The following is a 14,894-nucleotide window of genomic DNA, read 5'->3' as shown; positions in this document are numbered from 1 at the left end:
CGTCAATTGTGCGGCTCACAATCGGTGCACGATTGCAGTGACATAAACTTAGATACGGGACACCATGAGTGAGCACAGCATCGGTGGCCGCGGCACATATCTGGATGACCCCGCTACCTGTGGATTCGATCGGCTCGTTTTGCCGCTCCGATGTTGTCACCCTTTAGCTGCATTATGCGATTGAGTTTTCGTTGGATGCAGGTAATTTTCAGTTTACAGACAACGGTACAGTGGGCCAGGTCCTTAAAGTAGGTAGCTTGACCACAAAATGCGGCAGATCGTTAAGCGAATGGCAACAAGAATAGCAAAGGTTGTACGTACAAAAGCCAGTTGACACTCTAGCTTATTAGACATTACGAAGACTACACACACAGACAACGTCACAACTTCGCCTCGAATTTTGCGCTGCTCTTGTCCAAGATCCAGTTCGTTAGCTCAGCATGGAACTTCTTCCGGTCGCTTTCTATCTCGTTTTGTACTATATCTAGTTAGCATTGCTCGTCTGGCCAGAGTAGATCCAAGGTACACACATTCGTGGTAGCCACCTACTATGGTGACCAGTTTCTTATCGTTGATTGGGATTTTGTCAATAAATTCTTTGGAAGCACCGTAGAAATTAACCTAAGAAAGTCAGTGGCCATATTCTGCACGGATGTTGCGATTTTACCTTGTCTGCATCGCCATGAAGTACCAAAACCGGGCGGTTAACGATTTTTGAGCAATACTTCTCGTCCAAGAGCTTTTGACCCCGATCGAGCATATCTGACATTTGTTTCAATGTGCACGTTGCATGGCACATTGGATCGTCCTTGATTTTTTGGACTGATATTGGATCGCGGGAGAGGAAATCGAAGTCCAGGCCGGTGAAGTGCTGGAGCCTTGGAAAAAGCTTGGATATTCCAAGAAGAACGTAATAGGTAATTGGATTTGGACGTGTTCGTGGCTTATTTGATTATATCAGTGCAATGTGTCAGGACGAGGTTGGAACTGTACATACATGCAGTAAGATCAACGGAGTGACCGCAATATAGCCCGCGAACCATTGCCGATGCTGTCCCTTGATCGCGTAGTTGAGACATATCGCACCACCCTATTCGATTATTGTCAGCCTGCATCCAGCCTTGTCAGATCGGTTTTATTCACCATGCTGAATCCGACCATGAACCAGGGAATAGGGGTCCTGGCCTCGACAACGTCTGGGCCGATTTTCCGGTTAATTATGTCTTCCAAATCAAGGTAAACCATCTTTTCATCGGTCATGCCCCAGTCTTTCTTTTCGCGAGAAGTTTTGCCTGCTCCCCGTTGGTCGAAGGCAAAGACTTCGATGCCATTGCTGGCCAGGACGTCGAACAGCTCGCTGTACCGATCGATATGCTCCGCGAATCCTGGACATGGTTAACATTACTTCTAAATTCACAAGGATGGGCCGCACCATGAAGAAGCAATACCTTGGCCGCAGTGCGTGTTCCTGCTGCAGGAAGCTATTCATACTTGATCAGTAAATCGCAGCCGGTGATCAATCAATCTCACCGTACAGTTGACTTCACGTAGAAGTCGATACCATTCACCCGCCACTTGTCTTCCACTGTTGTCGTCATGTTAGTAATGACGGCAAAATTGCAATGCAAAAAATTCGAGTAATTTAATCCTTGGTCCTTGGATTATGGCAGCACTAGTGATCATTAAGAATGGTGCAGCAGGCACGATTCCATTAAATACTCATCATCACGTGGGTGCAAGGATGCCGAGCGACCCCGCGATCCGTGACAGCTGGCAGCATAACTGGCAAAACGCTACTCGGCCGATAAGTAAACTCTATCGTACCAAATAGCGGGCTCGCCTTTGTAGAAAGACGACCTCACTGCGTCACAACTCGACTCTGATTTGGTTAGTGGCAGTAGATGAAGGGTTCGTGCGCTAGGAATCTGATTTGGATAGTATGTCATTGGATTGATAACTCCCCTCTTGCCAAAGGCACTCCTTACCTTGTTGAGAAGGCGTGGCAGGAACGGACCAAGAGGCTTGGTTATCTTGGAGGCATAGAAACTGACGGAACGGGATCCCGGTTCGCATGCGTAACATTAAATAAATGGCACATGTTCAGATTGAGTCAGTCCTACGGATGACACACGTGTGATTTGTTCACGGTCAGCGAGTTGATGATAGCCACATGCACTTTTCGTTCACTGTCCGGAGTGATGTTCGTCCGCGAGCGAGTGAGAAATTACTCATTGGCAATCGAGTGCACGACTGCGGCATCCAGACGGCGTTGTTAGCTTGTGGAGATAAAAATAGTCAACTGCTGCAGATCTCGCTATCGGGTCAGGGTTAGGCTCGATGGTGCGGCTCATGAGTACGCTACTAATGTGGACTAACACTTATTGAGTGTTCGCACACGCATAATGATATGGCACAGGAATAGGCGCCTGTCAGGACGAATCCTCTTCACTACCGACAATTGGTTTCTTAGGTGGCAGTGCAATCCCGTTATCCCGAATCCGTCGGCTCTCACTGACTCCGTGACTCGACTATTCACGATTCCCAGAACACCGATTATTTCAGAATAATTCACTATCAAACAAGACTGCTCTGCCAAATTTCGCAATATTATACAATGAAGACTTCATTTTTTTTAAATATATTTTACTGTCCGTTCAAGAATAAATCGACCTAGGCGTACAATGTGTTTTAATAAGTGGGCTGTATCAATAGTTCACTACATACACACAAGACACCGGGTAAATTCAAGCAAGGGAAATAGTATAATCCGCTTGGCCCAACCTCGTAATATAGTTAACTGATATTGCCGTATTCTCCAACATGTTAACCTTGTCGCATGTATGCTTAAGACAAAATTGCCAATTTGCCATAGGCTCATATGGAGTAGTACACGCCCGTTGATTGAGCAATATTATTATTTGAAGGATGGCAAGACCGTTAGTGGGGAATGCAAGACTATGAAATTGCTGCTGCTTCGACTACGACGTTTTAGCTAACTTCAATCAAACGCGCTGGCCCCTGTAGTAGTGGCTGTGACCTAACTCTTGAAAGTCGGATCCTCCGTAGGGCCCACACAGGTGACCAAACTTAGCTTCGGATTTGATTGAAAGACTAGCTCAATTGAGGGCGATAGTTAACAGCTGCCCTTCACTAAATTAGGCTTAGTCGTTTCTGAGTTTCTGACGGCTCATTCCGACACATCACCTAAATACGAGTCCATCATGCGTCCTGCGTTACTCCTTCTCTGTCCGCTCCGCATTTCAATTCGAGTTAAGCTCGTGGCATCTGATATTTAAACAATCGACCGTCATCGCAGCATCTTCCGTGAGAGCATATTGCCTTTCATTTCTATTGAAATAGCGAACATACGCTGGTGGTAAGTTGTCAGAATTCTCTAAGATTCTTCGCTGTTAGGGGCAGAATTTAATTTAACGCTGCGATATGTCGTCACTCCCTATCTCATTGATGATTCTTTAGCTAATTTTGTTGGAGCAATCGTCAATAGGAACCTGTGGAGAATTAATTGTTCTCCATAGGAAATTAGTTTCCGTTTCTATGGTGATCGACCATACTACTTGGCTAATATTCATTGGCCTCACTCTGTATGTAGTTACTAACATTGCTCGCGACTACATAACTGTTGTAGGAGTTGTGTTGGCGAGCAATGTGACTGCGATTGAATTTCATTCATTTAATATCTCAGCGGCGTCGGATTTGACATCTCGCCCACAACTAGTCGCTATAGATCACACGCTTCGGGAAAGAGAATTTTTATCCACTGAAGCGTGGACGACTTTTGTAGTAAGTGAGATTGGAGCTGCCGGCTGGACGGCCGCTTATGTAGCAAGGGATTGTCAGCTTTGGTCGCGATGGAATAATGCTGGCATAGATGAATGGTCATGTACGATTAAGGCCGCATCGGCGTTAGTGGTTCTATCCACTATAGCATATGTGTCGGGTGCAGTCAAAGGATCACGGTTAGTAAAGCTTACCGGTGGTCGTGAGTTATACAATTTGACACATAATGAACTGTAAGATATAAGTGCGGTTTGGTGTGTTCGTCGATGCAAATTGCAAGAGTATTAGAAAAGATATCTGTTTCTATCGTTAAGCACGCGTCAGTTAAATCTCGCTGCAACACCCTACTCCCTCGCCATGCTTGAGACAAAGCCATGGCGACTCTCATTTGAATTTGCATTTACATTGCAAAATGTTAGATCTCAACGCGGAGCAATAATTGGTGCTAAATACTTCCTTTCTACAGTTCCAATTTGAATAATCCAAGTACATAATATATGCGATTATGCGAAGTTCATTCATTCATCTCTTTCCATCAGTCTTCAATATGGAATTGACGGCATCCAAATGAAAAAAGGGCAAAAGGGCATCAGTACCACTCAGGGGGCCCGGCATCTGACAATGAATTCGCAGATGTTGTGTATATGAAACCATCGTCACTGCGACAGCTCGGGCTTTCATAAACCGAGTTTGCACGATGACTTGCCACGCACGACTCGGAGAATAATAATGTCCGGCCACAGGATGTCGTGAGAGCCGCCCTGATGTGGAGTCGGCATCAAAAGAGGAGAATGCTCTGGAAGCGGGGGATGCCCAGCGTCCAAGGGTTTCGTGGTGTCCAGTGTCCTTTTACAATCGACAGTTACGCCATATATAGGGCAACGGCTCACCGTTACGAGTTTTTAGGCCACGACTTTAGGACATTGAGCCGCAAGCACATGTTCTAAGAAATTCTAGGTCAGCGAGGGGAGCTTAGGAGCGCCAAATGAGCCGCACGATGGAAGCCGACAGAAGAAAGCTGTCGCAGCGTATAATTTTACGCGGCACCTCACCCCTACCCCGTAGCTCCTTTGACCTTTTTTTTCTTCATATTTTCTCAACCTGTATCTTTCCTATTGTGCACCTCCACGCGTCAATTTGCTCCTTGCATCATAGTCGCTACAAACTTCAGTTACAATGGCTGACGCAGAATCATTTGGTAAGTGCCTCTCTATTTTGCTTAGGCTTGAACTGGACGACGGATCGTGTGAGTGCAGGTGCTAACAGTAATGCAGAATTTCAGGCGGAGATCTCGCAGTTGATGAGCTTGATCATCAATACCGTCTACTCCAACAAGGTATGTTTTGGTTAATATTGCTATGAAGCCGGATCAATACTAACTGGCGTCAAGGAAATCTTCTTGCGAGAATTGATCTCCAACTGCTCTGATGCCCTCGACAAGATCCGCTATGAGGCGCTCTCAGACCCTTCGAAGATGGAGTCCGAACCTGATCTCTACATCCGAATCACCCCCAAGAAGGAAGAGGGTGTCCTTGAGCTCCGGGATACTGGTATCGGTATGACCAAGGCTGACCTCGTCAACAATCTCGGTACCATCGCGAAGTCTGGCACTAAGGCTTTCATGGAAGCCCTTTCTGCTGGCGCTGATGTTTCTATGATTGGTCAGTTCGGTGTTGGTTTCTACTCGCTCTTCTTGGTCGCCGACCGAGTGCAAGTTATCTCCAAGCACAACGACGACGAGCAGTACATCTGGGAGTCTTCAGCTGGCGGACGCTTCACCATCACTCTGGACACTGTCAACCCCCCTCTTTCAAGAGGTACCATCATCCGACTGTTCTTGAAGGAGGACCAGAAGGAGTACCTTGAGGAGAAGCGAATCAAGGACATTGTCAAGCGACACTCCGAATTCGTGGCATACCCTATCCAACTTGTTGTCACGAAGGAAGTCGAGAAGGATGCCCCAGAGGAAGAAGGTGAGGAGGAGAAGGTTGATGACGAGGACAAGAAGCCTAAGATTGAGGAGGTTGACGAGGATGAGGAGGAAGACAAGAAGGAAAAGAAGACGAAGAAGGTCAAGGAGACTGTGACTGAAAACGAGGAGCTCAACAAGACTAAGCCTCTCTGGACCCGCAACCCTTCCGACATTACCGAGGAGGAGTATGCTGCATTCTACAAGTCCATTTCCAACGACTGGGAGGACCACCTTGCTGTCAAGCACTTCTCTGTTGAGGGCCAGCTCGAGTTCCGCGCTATCTTATTTGTGCCTCGCCGCGCGCCTTTCGACTTGTTCGAGTCCAAGAAGAAGAAAAACAACATCAAGCTCTACGTCCGCCGTGTCTTCATCACTGACGACTGCGAGGAGTTGATCCCCGAGTGGCTCAGCTTCGTCAAAGGCGTCGTCGACTCTGAGGACTTGCCTCTCAACTTGTCGCGTGAGATGCTCCAGCAAAACAAGATCTTGAAGGTCATTCGCAAGAACATCGTGAAGAAGACTCTCGAGATGTTCAATGAGATCGCCGAGGACCGGGAACAGTTCGACAAGTTCTACACTGCCTTCTCCAAGAATATCAAGCTCGGTATCCACGAAGATGCCCAGAACCGTGGCACTCTTGCCAAGCTGCTTCGCTTCAACTCGACCAAGTCCATCGAAGAGCAGACGTCGCTTACCGACTATGTGACCCGCATGCCTGAGCACCAGAAGAATATCTACTACATCACTGGTGAGAGCTTGAAGGCTGTTGAGAAGTCTCCTTTCCTGGATGCCCTTAAGGCCAAGGACTTTGAGGTCCTCTTCATGGTTGATCCCATTGACGAGTACGCGATGACCCAGCTCAAGGAGTTCGAAGGTAAGACTCTCGTTGACATCACCAAGGACTACGAGCTTGAGGAGACCGAGGAGGAGAAGGCGCAGCGTGAGAACGAGGAGAAGGAGTACGAGTCTCTTGCCACCAGCCTCAAGGAGATCCTCGGCGAGAAGGTTGAGAAGGTCGTTGTGTCCCACAAGCTTGTCGATGCTCCTGCTGCAATCCGCACTGGTCAGTTCGGTTGGTCCGCAAACATGGAGCGTATCATGAAGGCTCAGGCCCTCCGTGACACTAGCATGTCGTCGTACATGTCTTCCAAGAAGACCTTTGAGATCTCTCCCAAGTCTCCCATCATTGCCGAGCTCAAGAAGAAAGTCGAGGCCGATGGTGTCAATGACCGTACCGTCCGGGACTTGACTGTTCTTTTGTACGAGACTGCTCTCCTGACTTCCGGCTTCTCCCTCGAGGAGCCTAACTCCTTCGCCAGTCGCATCAACCGACTGATCTCCCTTGGCCTCAACATCGACGAGACCGAGCCGGAGGCTCCGGCCGCTGAAGAGGCCCCAGCTGCCGAGGCTGTCGCTGAGTCTGCTATGGAGGAAGTTGATTAGACAATGTTAGCAGCGAGATAGAAAGTTCATTGTTTTGATTTGTAAACGTTGGTATGGTATAAGGATAGGTTGTTAAATAACATTCTTCTTTGTTTATAATTTATGTCGCTCTCTTTCTAGTTGACGACCTTTATTGTTGCTATTAGTTGTTTATTCGATGTACGCAAAACTATGAGCAGTTGAATTGTCTATCCAGTGTGTTCCAAAATTGGGACTGGTAAATAAAAATTGTTAATCTATGTATAAATGTTGTCCAAATGAGCTCTGCTGTAGCTTCACGTAGGGTAAGATCATTTGTTATCCTGTGCGGATGGTGCAATGGAATATAACTATGGTGCATGCAGTTTAGTCTCGCAACTGTACTCGGCATGCAAGGCATAATAACTCCACCATATTTGCCATTATCAATTGATATGAAAATCGGGTGATGAGGAGGTGGTCAACTAATAGTTGTACTATTTGTTTGCTATTTGACAAAATTGTACTATAATAAAATTTTGGGTATAGGACCGCCAGATGGAGCGAAAAGTCCTGCCTGTCGAATACGCCAGGCAAAATAATTAATAAACTCTTCTAGACAAATCCCTTACGCTAAATTACATGTGCATAGTTACACATCGTCACTTCGTGAGAAGCGTAGAACTGATTGCACACACAGTTGCACAAGGACAACCTCAACTAGACAAAATCACTCATGTAATGTAAATTGGGGGTACGTATAGTCCATGACTAATTGGACATGAGAATTATAGCCATATTAGACTAGCTGAAGTCCGTATCGGGCGACTTGTATGCCTTAATATTTGAGGAAATCGATCGTCTACCCATCGGAATAGGAGCTCCTTCGACAGACTCGCAACAAACCAGATCAGTAATCAGCGCAAATATCGATATCGATATTGCATTCACCGTGGAGAGCGGGAAGTACAATACGCAAACCGGCTCACCATAGCCCAACTCTTCCGGAGTTTGATTGAGGTGTCGCCGGATCAATCAACTCTACATAAGAAAGATTTGAATGCCGCTTTCGGCGTAGGCATTGTTTGTTGTCTAGCAAGCGTACAACGGATGTCTTATGTTGAAACTGTTGAATCCTTTGTAGTGCTCGGCCATGGGTACCAGGTTTCGGTACCTCGTCAACCGAGGTCGCAACAGTTACAACATCTTAGTTTGACCCCTGCAATTTTTTAGTGCAAACTGTATCATAGAAGTGGGCACGGCGGAGTTGGGGCAGTGATTCGTGTGTGTAAGGCAGTGTAGATCAGAATAGGCGTAGTTGGCCATCACCAAAGGAAGGGAAAGAAAACGCAAGGTTACAGGACGCAGGGAGAGTGCGGCTCAGGGGGAGAGGTTTTTGTGTCAGGGGTGAGATGGCACCTAAATCCAGTAGAGGCCGCATTCGACAGGCAAAATAATTAATAATCTCTGCTAAACAAATTACACGCGCCTAGTTAGTAGATACACGGATCGCACACACACGGTTGCACAAGAACCTCAACTAGACAGATCACTTACTAGGCAATTACTCATTTCTGGATGCAAAGTGCAGTCACTGGATTCAGACTTCGGCGTTGAGACCAATAAATTTAATCAAGTCAGACATAGGCACATTTTCATATAGTTCGTAAACGACAACTTCAGTGACTGGGTATTGTTCGTAATGCCTGACCAGTTCTTGCATGCCCCGTGTCATGAGACTCTAGACTCATGTCGTGATTGTCCGGGGTTGATACTGGCTGAAACCTCAACTTTACTTACGCTCGTCATATCAGCACTCATATTTCTAGTTTCCAAGACCTCTCGTCTAAATATAAATATTCCCCTTCTGTCCCGCTGCCACTGCTGCCGTTCCCAGCTCAACGACAGCAAGGACTTTGATCTAAATCGGTCAACAAAGATACACCTCCCCTCCCCACCAACACTGTCTTCCTTCCTTCGCAGTCTTAGCATGGAATCCGTTCGTGGAGAGCGTAAGTCCAAATACCCGGACCTGTGATATTGACTCTTCAAATGACTTACTTGCTGTCTAGATAAGCCTCAGGCTCCTTGCCCCTGCTGCGCCGTCGACGAGAAAAGTAAAGTCATTAAACATCAGCGGCCGTGTGCCTTCGAAATCCCAAACGAATGCGCACAGGCGACTCAATCGAAGACTGTTCAATTGTCAGAAAGCTCACTTAGAAGGGATGATCACAATGATAGTTACCATGGAGGGTTATAAGCTTGGATGCCAGGAAAGTAATGTGGTTGTATCGGTCACTGGCCTCCAGCATGCAGTCCTTGAAACGCTGACCAAAGTCAGTGTCGCAATTGAACATGCTGTCGATGTTCACTTTGATTGTGAACCGTTCTGTTGGATCCTCATCAGGAGCAAAATCACGTCTTGCCGTTAAGCGATCGTGAATTCCAGACATGCTGCAATGTAGTCTCACGCTCTCGTGGTGAAGATCAAGGTCCCACGCCATGCAGAGATGGACCTCTAAGGATAACGCTTGATCCCGCGTTCACAGCTGCCTGCCGACTACGTCTTGCCACATCGGGAAGGGCTGACTCAAGCGTTAACCTGGGCGTCCATAAACTGGATTGCAAATGTCCAGGTTGATGTCTGCTACCATCTGTCGCAACGCCTTGAGAGATGGATCGTGTTGCGCTTGGCTGCAGACCTTGCTCAACAGATACCTGAGAAAGGCTTATGGTCCATAGCTTCCCGCATGGTCGAGACCCTTGTGTGGAGGGAGAAAGCCGCATTTGGGAGGGCAAGGTCACTGGGTCTGCCGGATCCTATTCCTCCGAATTACGTCGCGCCAGCAACTCTCGATGACCTTCTGGGCGAGAACGTTGTCCACAGTCTGCAGCCGCCTCTGAACGAAGTATCGCGCGAGATTTTATGGCGTTTGTTCACAGAGGAAATTGTGTCCAAGTAGATTTCGGGGTAGATTTCGGGAAACCTCAGCGTAGGTCGCAGCTTGTTTCATGCTTTCCTATATCGAGACCAACAGTTTGATCAAAGGTGGCAGACATATTACCCATTACACCTTAAAATGCTTGCCGACATTGAGCCTTTGAGCCATGCTGAACCAACCAATCGCCCCAGTCGAGGTTGGTTACGCCGCAAAGTGGAGAAGATAGCTTTGTCGGAGAGAACGACTCTGTCATCGTTACACAGCAGAGGGGACCCCCCAGGAAATCGCTGCACAAGCTGTCCCCGACAATGGTAAGTCTGTTAAATAACCCTTTTATGTATTCATTGTTCTAATTCCCCCCGCAGAAGGAAAAGCTCGAGCAGAGGGCCCAAATGACTATCGACAAGATACGCAGCGGGCTCTTTTGCCCGAAGCAATTTGTCGGGACTTCTGGGGCAAATCGCGCTTTCTCCGCTCTGCCGCAATTTTCGTTCGGGATGCGGTATATGGGAGTTGACAACCGCGTCCTTAGGGAATTGCTGGCGATTCTTTGGCGTCGCGGCTACCATCCATTCGCGGACCAGCTTCCGGAGTCTGCAAAGCCCGGTATACCGAGGATGGCGGCCCGGCAGGAGTTCGACGAGCACCAACCAGAATGATGGTGTCGCCTTTTTCGTCTCCATCGAATACAAGGGATCCAGGTTCCTGGAATTCCTTTGTCGTTGAGTCGCCAGACCCAGCCGCAATTCGATATTTATGTAACGCCCCGTCACATAGTGTAATGTCACAAGTGACAGTCGTACATGGTTTGCGTACGCGGCACGAGGCACGTGCGGATGCGGCGGACGTACGGAAGCTGCACGCCCCACGCTCCAGAATCACATATGTGATAATGTGTAATGTGTTAAATGTTTAATGTATAAATAGTCGACATGAGACGGGAAGTGGAAGGGGCAGGCTTCAATAAATATTGAAGGACAGTAAAAGCTACAATACAACTTTCCCCACCCTAGTGTTAGGCAGTGGGGCTATTGTCACGGTAGCTAGTTTAGCTGTCGCTCATATTCTATTCGAGTCTTGCCGAATATACCGCATCCCCCAGCAGTTAACCCGACGACGGTGCAGTTTACAGTCGGATCCAGCACATTTGTGTCCATCGATCCTGGACTCACCGATCTGGCTGTAGGCGTGCGTGCCGAGTTGACGTGGCCGCGCCTCGCGGATGGCGGAGTTGATGTGGAGGGCCGAGGGTGAGCTTCTGTCACACTTCATCAGTATGTTTCTCTACTTACGTCGTATGTTAGGTCCATGCCCTCTTTCGGCGACGATCACGGTCGTGAGTTTTCAATCTCCTCCGCGACCTGGCACGACGCCGCCTACCACAATTCCGCCCGGCATGTGAGTCTCCGTTTAAAACGGGAGGCTCTAGACCGTGACGTCAATGTCGACTCAATGGCCACCGCGCTCCCAACGTCGAAAACAGCACAGGTCGCCCTGTACCTGGATCATGCCCGGGTATGTCTTGCAGCTTTTCCAGTCCTTTTTGAACACTACAAGGACGAAAGGCCGCTGCGCTGGAAGAACTACTGCCGAGAGCAGAAGGCTCTTCACAGTATTTGCATGCGTGTCAAGGGAAACAAGCGCGCCAAGAAAGAGGATGTCGTGGTGGCCTATGGGGACGGTCGGTTTGGGTCGACAATAGGCGGAAAAAGAGCTGCGCCGGTTAAGAAGTTGCGCAAGCACCTTCGCCGGTATGTCACTGTCGTGCCGGTCGACGAGTTTCGGACGAGCTGAATCTGCTCCGCGCACAACGAGGAGCAGAGAGAGGTGATGGGTCTCGGCGAGGAGGAAGACGAAGGGGGGGAACAGAAGGGGGGCGAACACCACCGGTCCTCAATCATATCCACGCCCAAAGAGATGGAAATGGAGCCAAGGGACCATCCGTCCATCCTGTAGTATACTGCCACAATACAGATTGGAACAGGGATGTGAACGCGGCTCGGAACATTGGCTGGATATTTTGGTGGATGCGGGTGCATGGTGGAGCGCGACCGCCAGGGTTCGGAAGAGGTTGACTTCCTTTTGTAGGCAGCGGTTCAATGAAGCTGTCCGCATATGTTACTCGGTGGACTAGGGTTAGCCCCTGCGACTAACCTGCAGCCACCATAAATGGTATTTATGTATTATTAAGTCCAACGGACAACAAAATTTTAACTAAACGAGCACTGTATCACGAACACAACAAACAACAACAAAAACAAAACAATGTCTCCGTAGATGTATAAAAATGTATTATCTTAGGACTTTAATATCTTGGCGCGACCCCATATTATGCCGAAGTTACTCATACGCAGTAAAGTTCTCGTCCTCATTCTCGGGTCTCTTTTGCAGGACGAGCGGCTTGCCCTCGATGCGCTGGTAGATATCCTGGACGTCGTCTGTCGTCGTCTCGAAATGGCTCGTGGCGTCGTAACTTCTCGAAATGTACACGTGGTCGTTGGTTCCATCTTCGATTGGCTCGTACAAGTCCGTGACGCCAATGAATTTCTCGAGTACGGGTCCCAGGAGGTGCAATCCGGGCGTGATCTCGTTGATCGGATTCGCGGTCTCGACGATGGTAGAGACCATAGCTAGATAGTGTCCCTTGAGCGACACGTTGTGGGCGGACGAAACCATGGCGATGTATATGTCGTGCTTGCGGCCGACCTGGTTCTGCGGGATAATGATCTGCACCGAATCGGAGTTGTCCGTGTTCGGAATCGGGTGCATGAGGACGCAGATCGCGCGGATGACGCTGCCGGTCTTGCGCACTTTGCCTGGGAAGTAGGTCGGATCGCCGATAATGATTTTCGCGCGGGCAATTTCGTCGCCGGACCGCACGCCGACGGCAACTCCATCTTCGTAGACTATGTCGTCGATTGGTTTGTCCAGCATGTATGTACCGCCGTAGATGGCCGACAGCCTGTGCAGACCCTATTAGCTGCTTAATTCAAAATACAATAAGTACACAGACTACCCACCGAGCAAAGCCCTGAGGAAGTTCACCAAGACCGTAGAGCGGGTAGAGGTATGGAGACTTTCCAAATCGTGCCATGGAGCCTACATACAACAAGATCCGGTCAAACGCTTCTCTCGCGGGCTTGTTGATGTACGAATCGTCTAGATAGAGGGCCATTGCGTGGCCGATGAAATCACGCGTGCCGGGCTCCAACCCGAACTTGGCGTATACCTCAGCCATGGTATTACGGTCGAGGTTGAGGCCCTGATAGGTGGATGAGTCGCCTTCTCTGTAGTTGCTGACAAACTCGAAGAAACGCTTCATGCGACGCTTTTCAAAGAGACCCATCAGCGGCGAACGGATAGCTTCGACTTCGTTGGAAGGGACTTTCGCAATCCGGCCGTCGCGGAAGACGTAGCTGCCAGCGATTTGCTTGAATTCAAGGTAGCGAGTGACATTGGTATGCTGAGAACTGTTAGTATCCCTAGGCGGTCCGTACACACACAATAGCGCCCACAGAGAGAGAGCACTTACGAGAAGAATGTTTGTCAATTCGCCATTCGCCATCAAAAATTTTGGAATAAGGTCGACATTCCAATCGCGATCACGCCCCAAGCTCTGCCGGGGGTTCTCCCCAGGACGGAACTTCTGGTAGAGCTACGTTGGGTTAATATCTGCAGTTCAAGAGAACCGGATCGGTCTACATACCTGACTGAGTGACAGACTGGCACTCTCACTAACCACATTTTAGCCTAGTCCCTTGTAACTTCGGCAACAATATCATTGACTTACCCGCCGTAGTGGTCCTGGCGATCGATGTGGAGCACTTTCTTTCCCTCGACACTGAAGACACCAGACAAGATACATTCCGTCAAGCCTGAAGATCAAGTTATCAGCCTTCTTCTTCTTCTTCTTATCTACCATAGCTGTCACTACACAATTATCCATGGGACATACCGGTACCTGTATGTGCGCGTTAGCAATCACCACTCGATTGTGCCCCAGCATGCACTATTCTGCTAGCACACTTACCAAGCACAATCACATCGTAGTTTTCATCCATTGTGTATATCTAATTAACTCAGACGAGCCTGCAATTCTCTCACTTCGGGTGTACTAAGGTTGCCGCTGGTGTCTGGTTACCAACGATGACTAGTCGTCCGAATGCGGATAGCCCTTGCCTCCAAACCGTAGTTTCAGAGCCAGGTTCTGTGGTCACGTTACTTGAATCACGTGATCTGGGCAAGGGCTTAGCCTCGAGTAAAGTTATGACTAGAGTACGGTGTTTGCCTAGCATTTTGTATGGAAACAACGGTATCTGGTACATACTCGCTTTCTGCGAAGTTTTCAGGGGCATTGATGCGATAAGACCTATAGCATATAAAAGATGACCCAGATCGCGATTCAATATCAGGTCGGCAATCAAGCCAGGAGAAGGTCGAATCACAATTGCTGACCCGCAACGTAGAATAAAGACTTTGAACTCACTCTAAGTGAACTTGTCATTGAACCTGGACACAATTCATTGCCTAATCTACTGCCAGGATTCGAAGCACAGAGAATTGGCAAGATCAACACGAGTCACTTTACGCAGTGCTAGAGACGCGGGGGATGAACTAGTTATTGCGCAAGAAATGGATAAACAGTGCGGCGTTGCGGGACCCGATATCCGGGGCATCAGAAATGCAAGCCATATATGTTTGTAGAAGCAGACAACTAACTTACAAGTAATTTTATGATAATTGCAGAATATGAATCCGAATAATAAATGCACAACACTGAA

At 48.3% G+C, this 14,894-nt stretch overlaps 6 protein-coding genes across 6 annotated transcripts; 3 read left to right on the top strand and 3 right to left on the bottom strand.

The window, feature by feature from the left end:
* Nucleotides 1-2,040, bottom strand: POJ06DRAFT_2788 (Alpha/Beta hydrolase protein). Its single transcript, XM_056189768.1, has 8 exons — nt 1,986-2,040; nt 1,536-1,672; nt 1,433-1,481; nt 1,144-1,385; nt 998-1,090; nt 668-943; nt 531-621; nt 1-478 (listed from the first exon to the last, which is right to left on the bottom strand). The coding sequence occupies exons 2-8, from the start codon at nt 1,596-1,598 to the stop codon at nt 381-383; spliced, it is 912 nt and encodes a 303-aa protein (XP_056046978.1). The 5' UTR covers nt 1,599-1,672; nt 1,986-2,040; the 3' UTR covers nt 1-380.
* Nucleotides 2,041-4,974: 2,934 nt separating this feature from the next.
* POJ06DRAFT_234532 (Hsp90 protein-domain-containing protein) lies at nt 4,975-7,213 on the top strand (the record flags this gene model as incomplete). Its single annotated transcript, XM_056185793.1, has 3 exons — nt 4,975-4,996; nt 5,022-5,134; nt 5,189-7,213. 3 exons carry the CDS (start codon nt 4,975-4,977, stop codon nt 7,211-7,213), a joined length of 2,160 nt encoding a protein of 719 aa, XP_056046977.1.
* A 2,139-nt stretch (nt 7,214-9,352) lies between these two features.
* On the bottom strand, nt 9,353-9,631 carry POJ06DRAFT_284349 (uncharacterized protein; the record flags this gene model as incomplete). The annotated part of the gene is made up of 2 exons (XM_056190158.1): nt 9,417-9,631; nt 9,353-9,363 (listed from the first exon to the last, which is right to left on the bottom strand). Exons 1-2 carry the CDS (start codon nt 9,622-9,624, stop codon nt 9,353-9,355), a joined length of 219 nt encoding a protein of 72 aa, XP_056046976.1. The 5' UTR covers nt 9,625-9,631.
* A 290-nt stretch (nt 9,632-9,921) lies between these two features.
* POJ06DRAFT_264350 (uncharacterized protein) lies at nt 9,922-10,134 on the top strand (the record flags this gene model as incomplete). The annotated part of the gene is made up of 1 exon (XM_056189000.1): nt 9,922-10,134. The coding sequence occupies one exon, from the start codon at nt 9,922-9,924 to the stop codon at nt 10,132-10,134; it is 213 nt and encodes a 70-aa protein (XP_056046975.1).
* A 1,006-nt stretch (nt 10,135-11,140) lies between these two features.
* Nucleotides 11,141-12,080, top strand: POJ06DRAFT_242135 (uncharacterized protein; the record flags this gene model as incomplete). Its single annotated transcript, XM_056186198.1, has 1 exon — nt 11,141-12,080. A coding segment is annotated over exon 1 (386 nt), but the record flags the coding sequence as incomplete, so codon positions are not given.
* A 92-nt stretch (nt 12,081-12,172) lies between these two features.
* POJ06DRAFT_242133 (GDP dissociation inhibitor) lies at nt 12,173-14,267 on the bottom strand. The gene is made up of 7 exons (XM_056186197.1): nt 14,144-14,267; nt 14,069-14,074; nt 13,904-13,988; nt 13,820-13,847; nt 13,646-13,768; nt 13,134-13,576; nt 12,173-13,075 (listed from the first exon to the last, which is right to left on the bottom strand). The coding sequence occupies exons 1-7, from the start codon at nt 14,172-14,174 to the stop codon at nt 12,454-12,456; spliced, it is 1,338 nt and encodes a 445-aa protein (XP_056046973.1). The 5' UTR covers nt 14,175-14,267; the 3' UTR covers nt 12,173-12,453.
* Between the last annotated feature and the right edge of the window lie 627 nt (nt 14,268-14,894).

This window comes from Lipomyces tetrasporus (assembly GCF_029532465.1).
Source record: "Lipomyces tetrasporus strain NRRL Y-64009 chromosome Unknown POJ06scaffold_1, whole genome shotgun sequence".
Classification (NCBI taxonomy): domain Eukaryota; kingdom Fungi; phylum Ascomycota; class Lipomycetes; order Lipomycetales; family Lipomycetaceae; genus Lipomyces; species Lipomyces tetrasporus.
Note: the sequence above shows the minus strand (reverse complement) of the source record. Positions and strands in the feature narration are given on the sequence as shown.

Bases quoted from the DNA above. Each gene is read 5' to 3' on its own strand.
- POJ06DRAFT_2788 (XM_056189768.1), bottom strand. From the start codon at position 1,598: ATGACGACAACAGTGGAAGACAAGTGGCGGGTGAATGGTATCGACTTC. The intron at 944-997 runs GTATGTACAGTT...TAATCAAATAAG, and splicing joins CTCCGTTGATCTTACTGCAT to CCACGAACACGTCCAAATCC. The intron at 622-667 runs GTAAAATCGCAA...TGACTTTCTTAG, and splicing joins TTCATGGCGATGCAGACAAG to GTTAATTTCTACGGTGCTTC.
- POJ06DRAFT_242133 (XM_056186197.1), bottom strand. From the start codon at position 14,174: ATGGATGAAAACTACGATGTGATTGTGCTTG. The intron at 13,848-13,903 runs GTAAGTCAATGA...AAATGTGGTTAG, and splicing joins CGCCAGGACCACTACGGCGG to TGAGAGTGCCAGTCTGTCAC. The intron at 13,076-13,133 runs GTGGGTAGTCTG...GGGTCTGCACAG, and splicing joins CTTCCTCAGGGCTTTGCTCG to GCTGTCGGCCATCTACGGCG.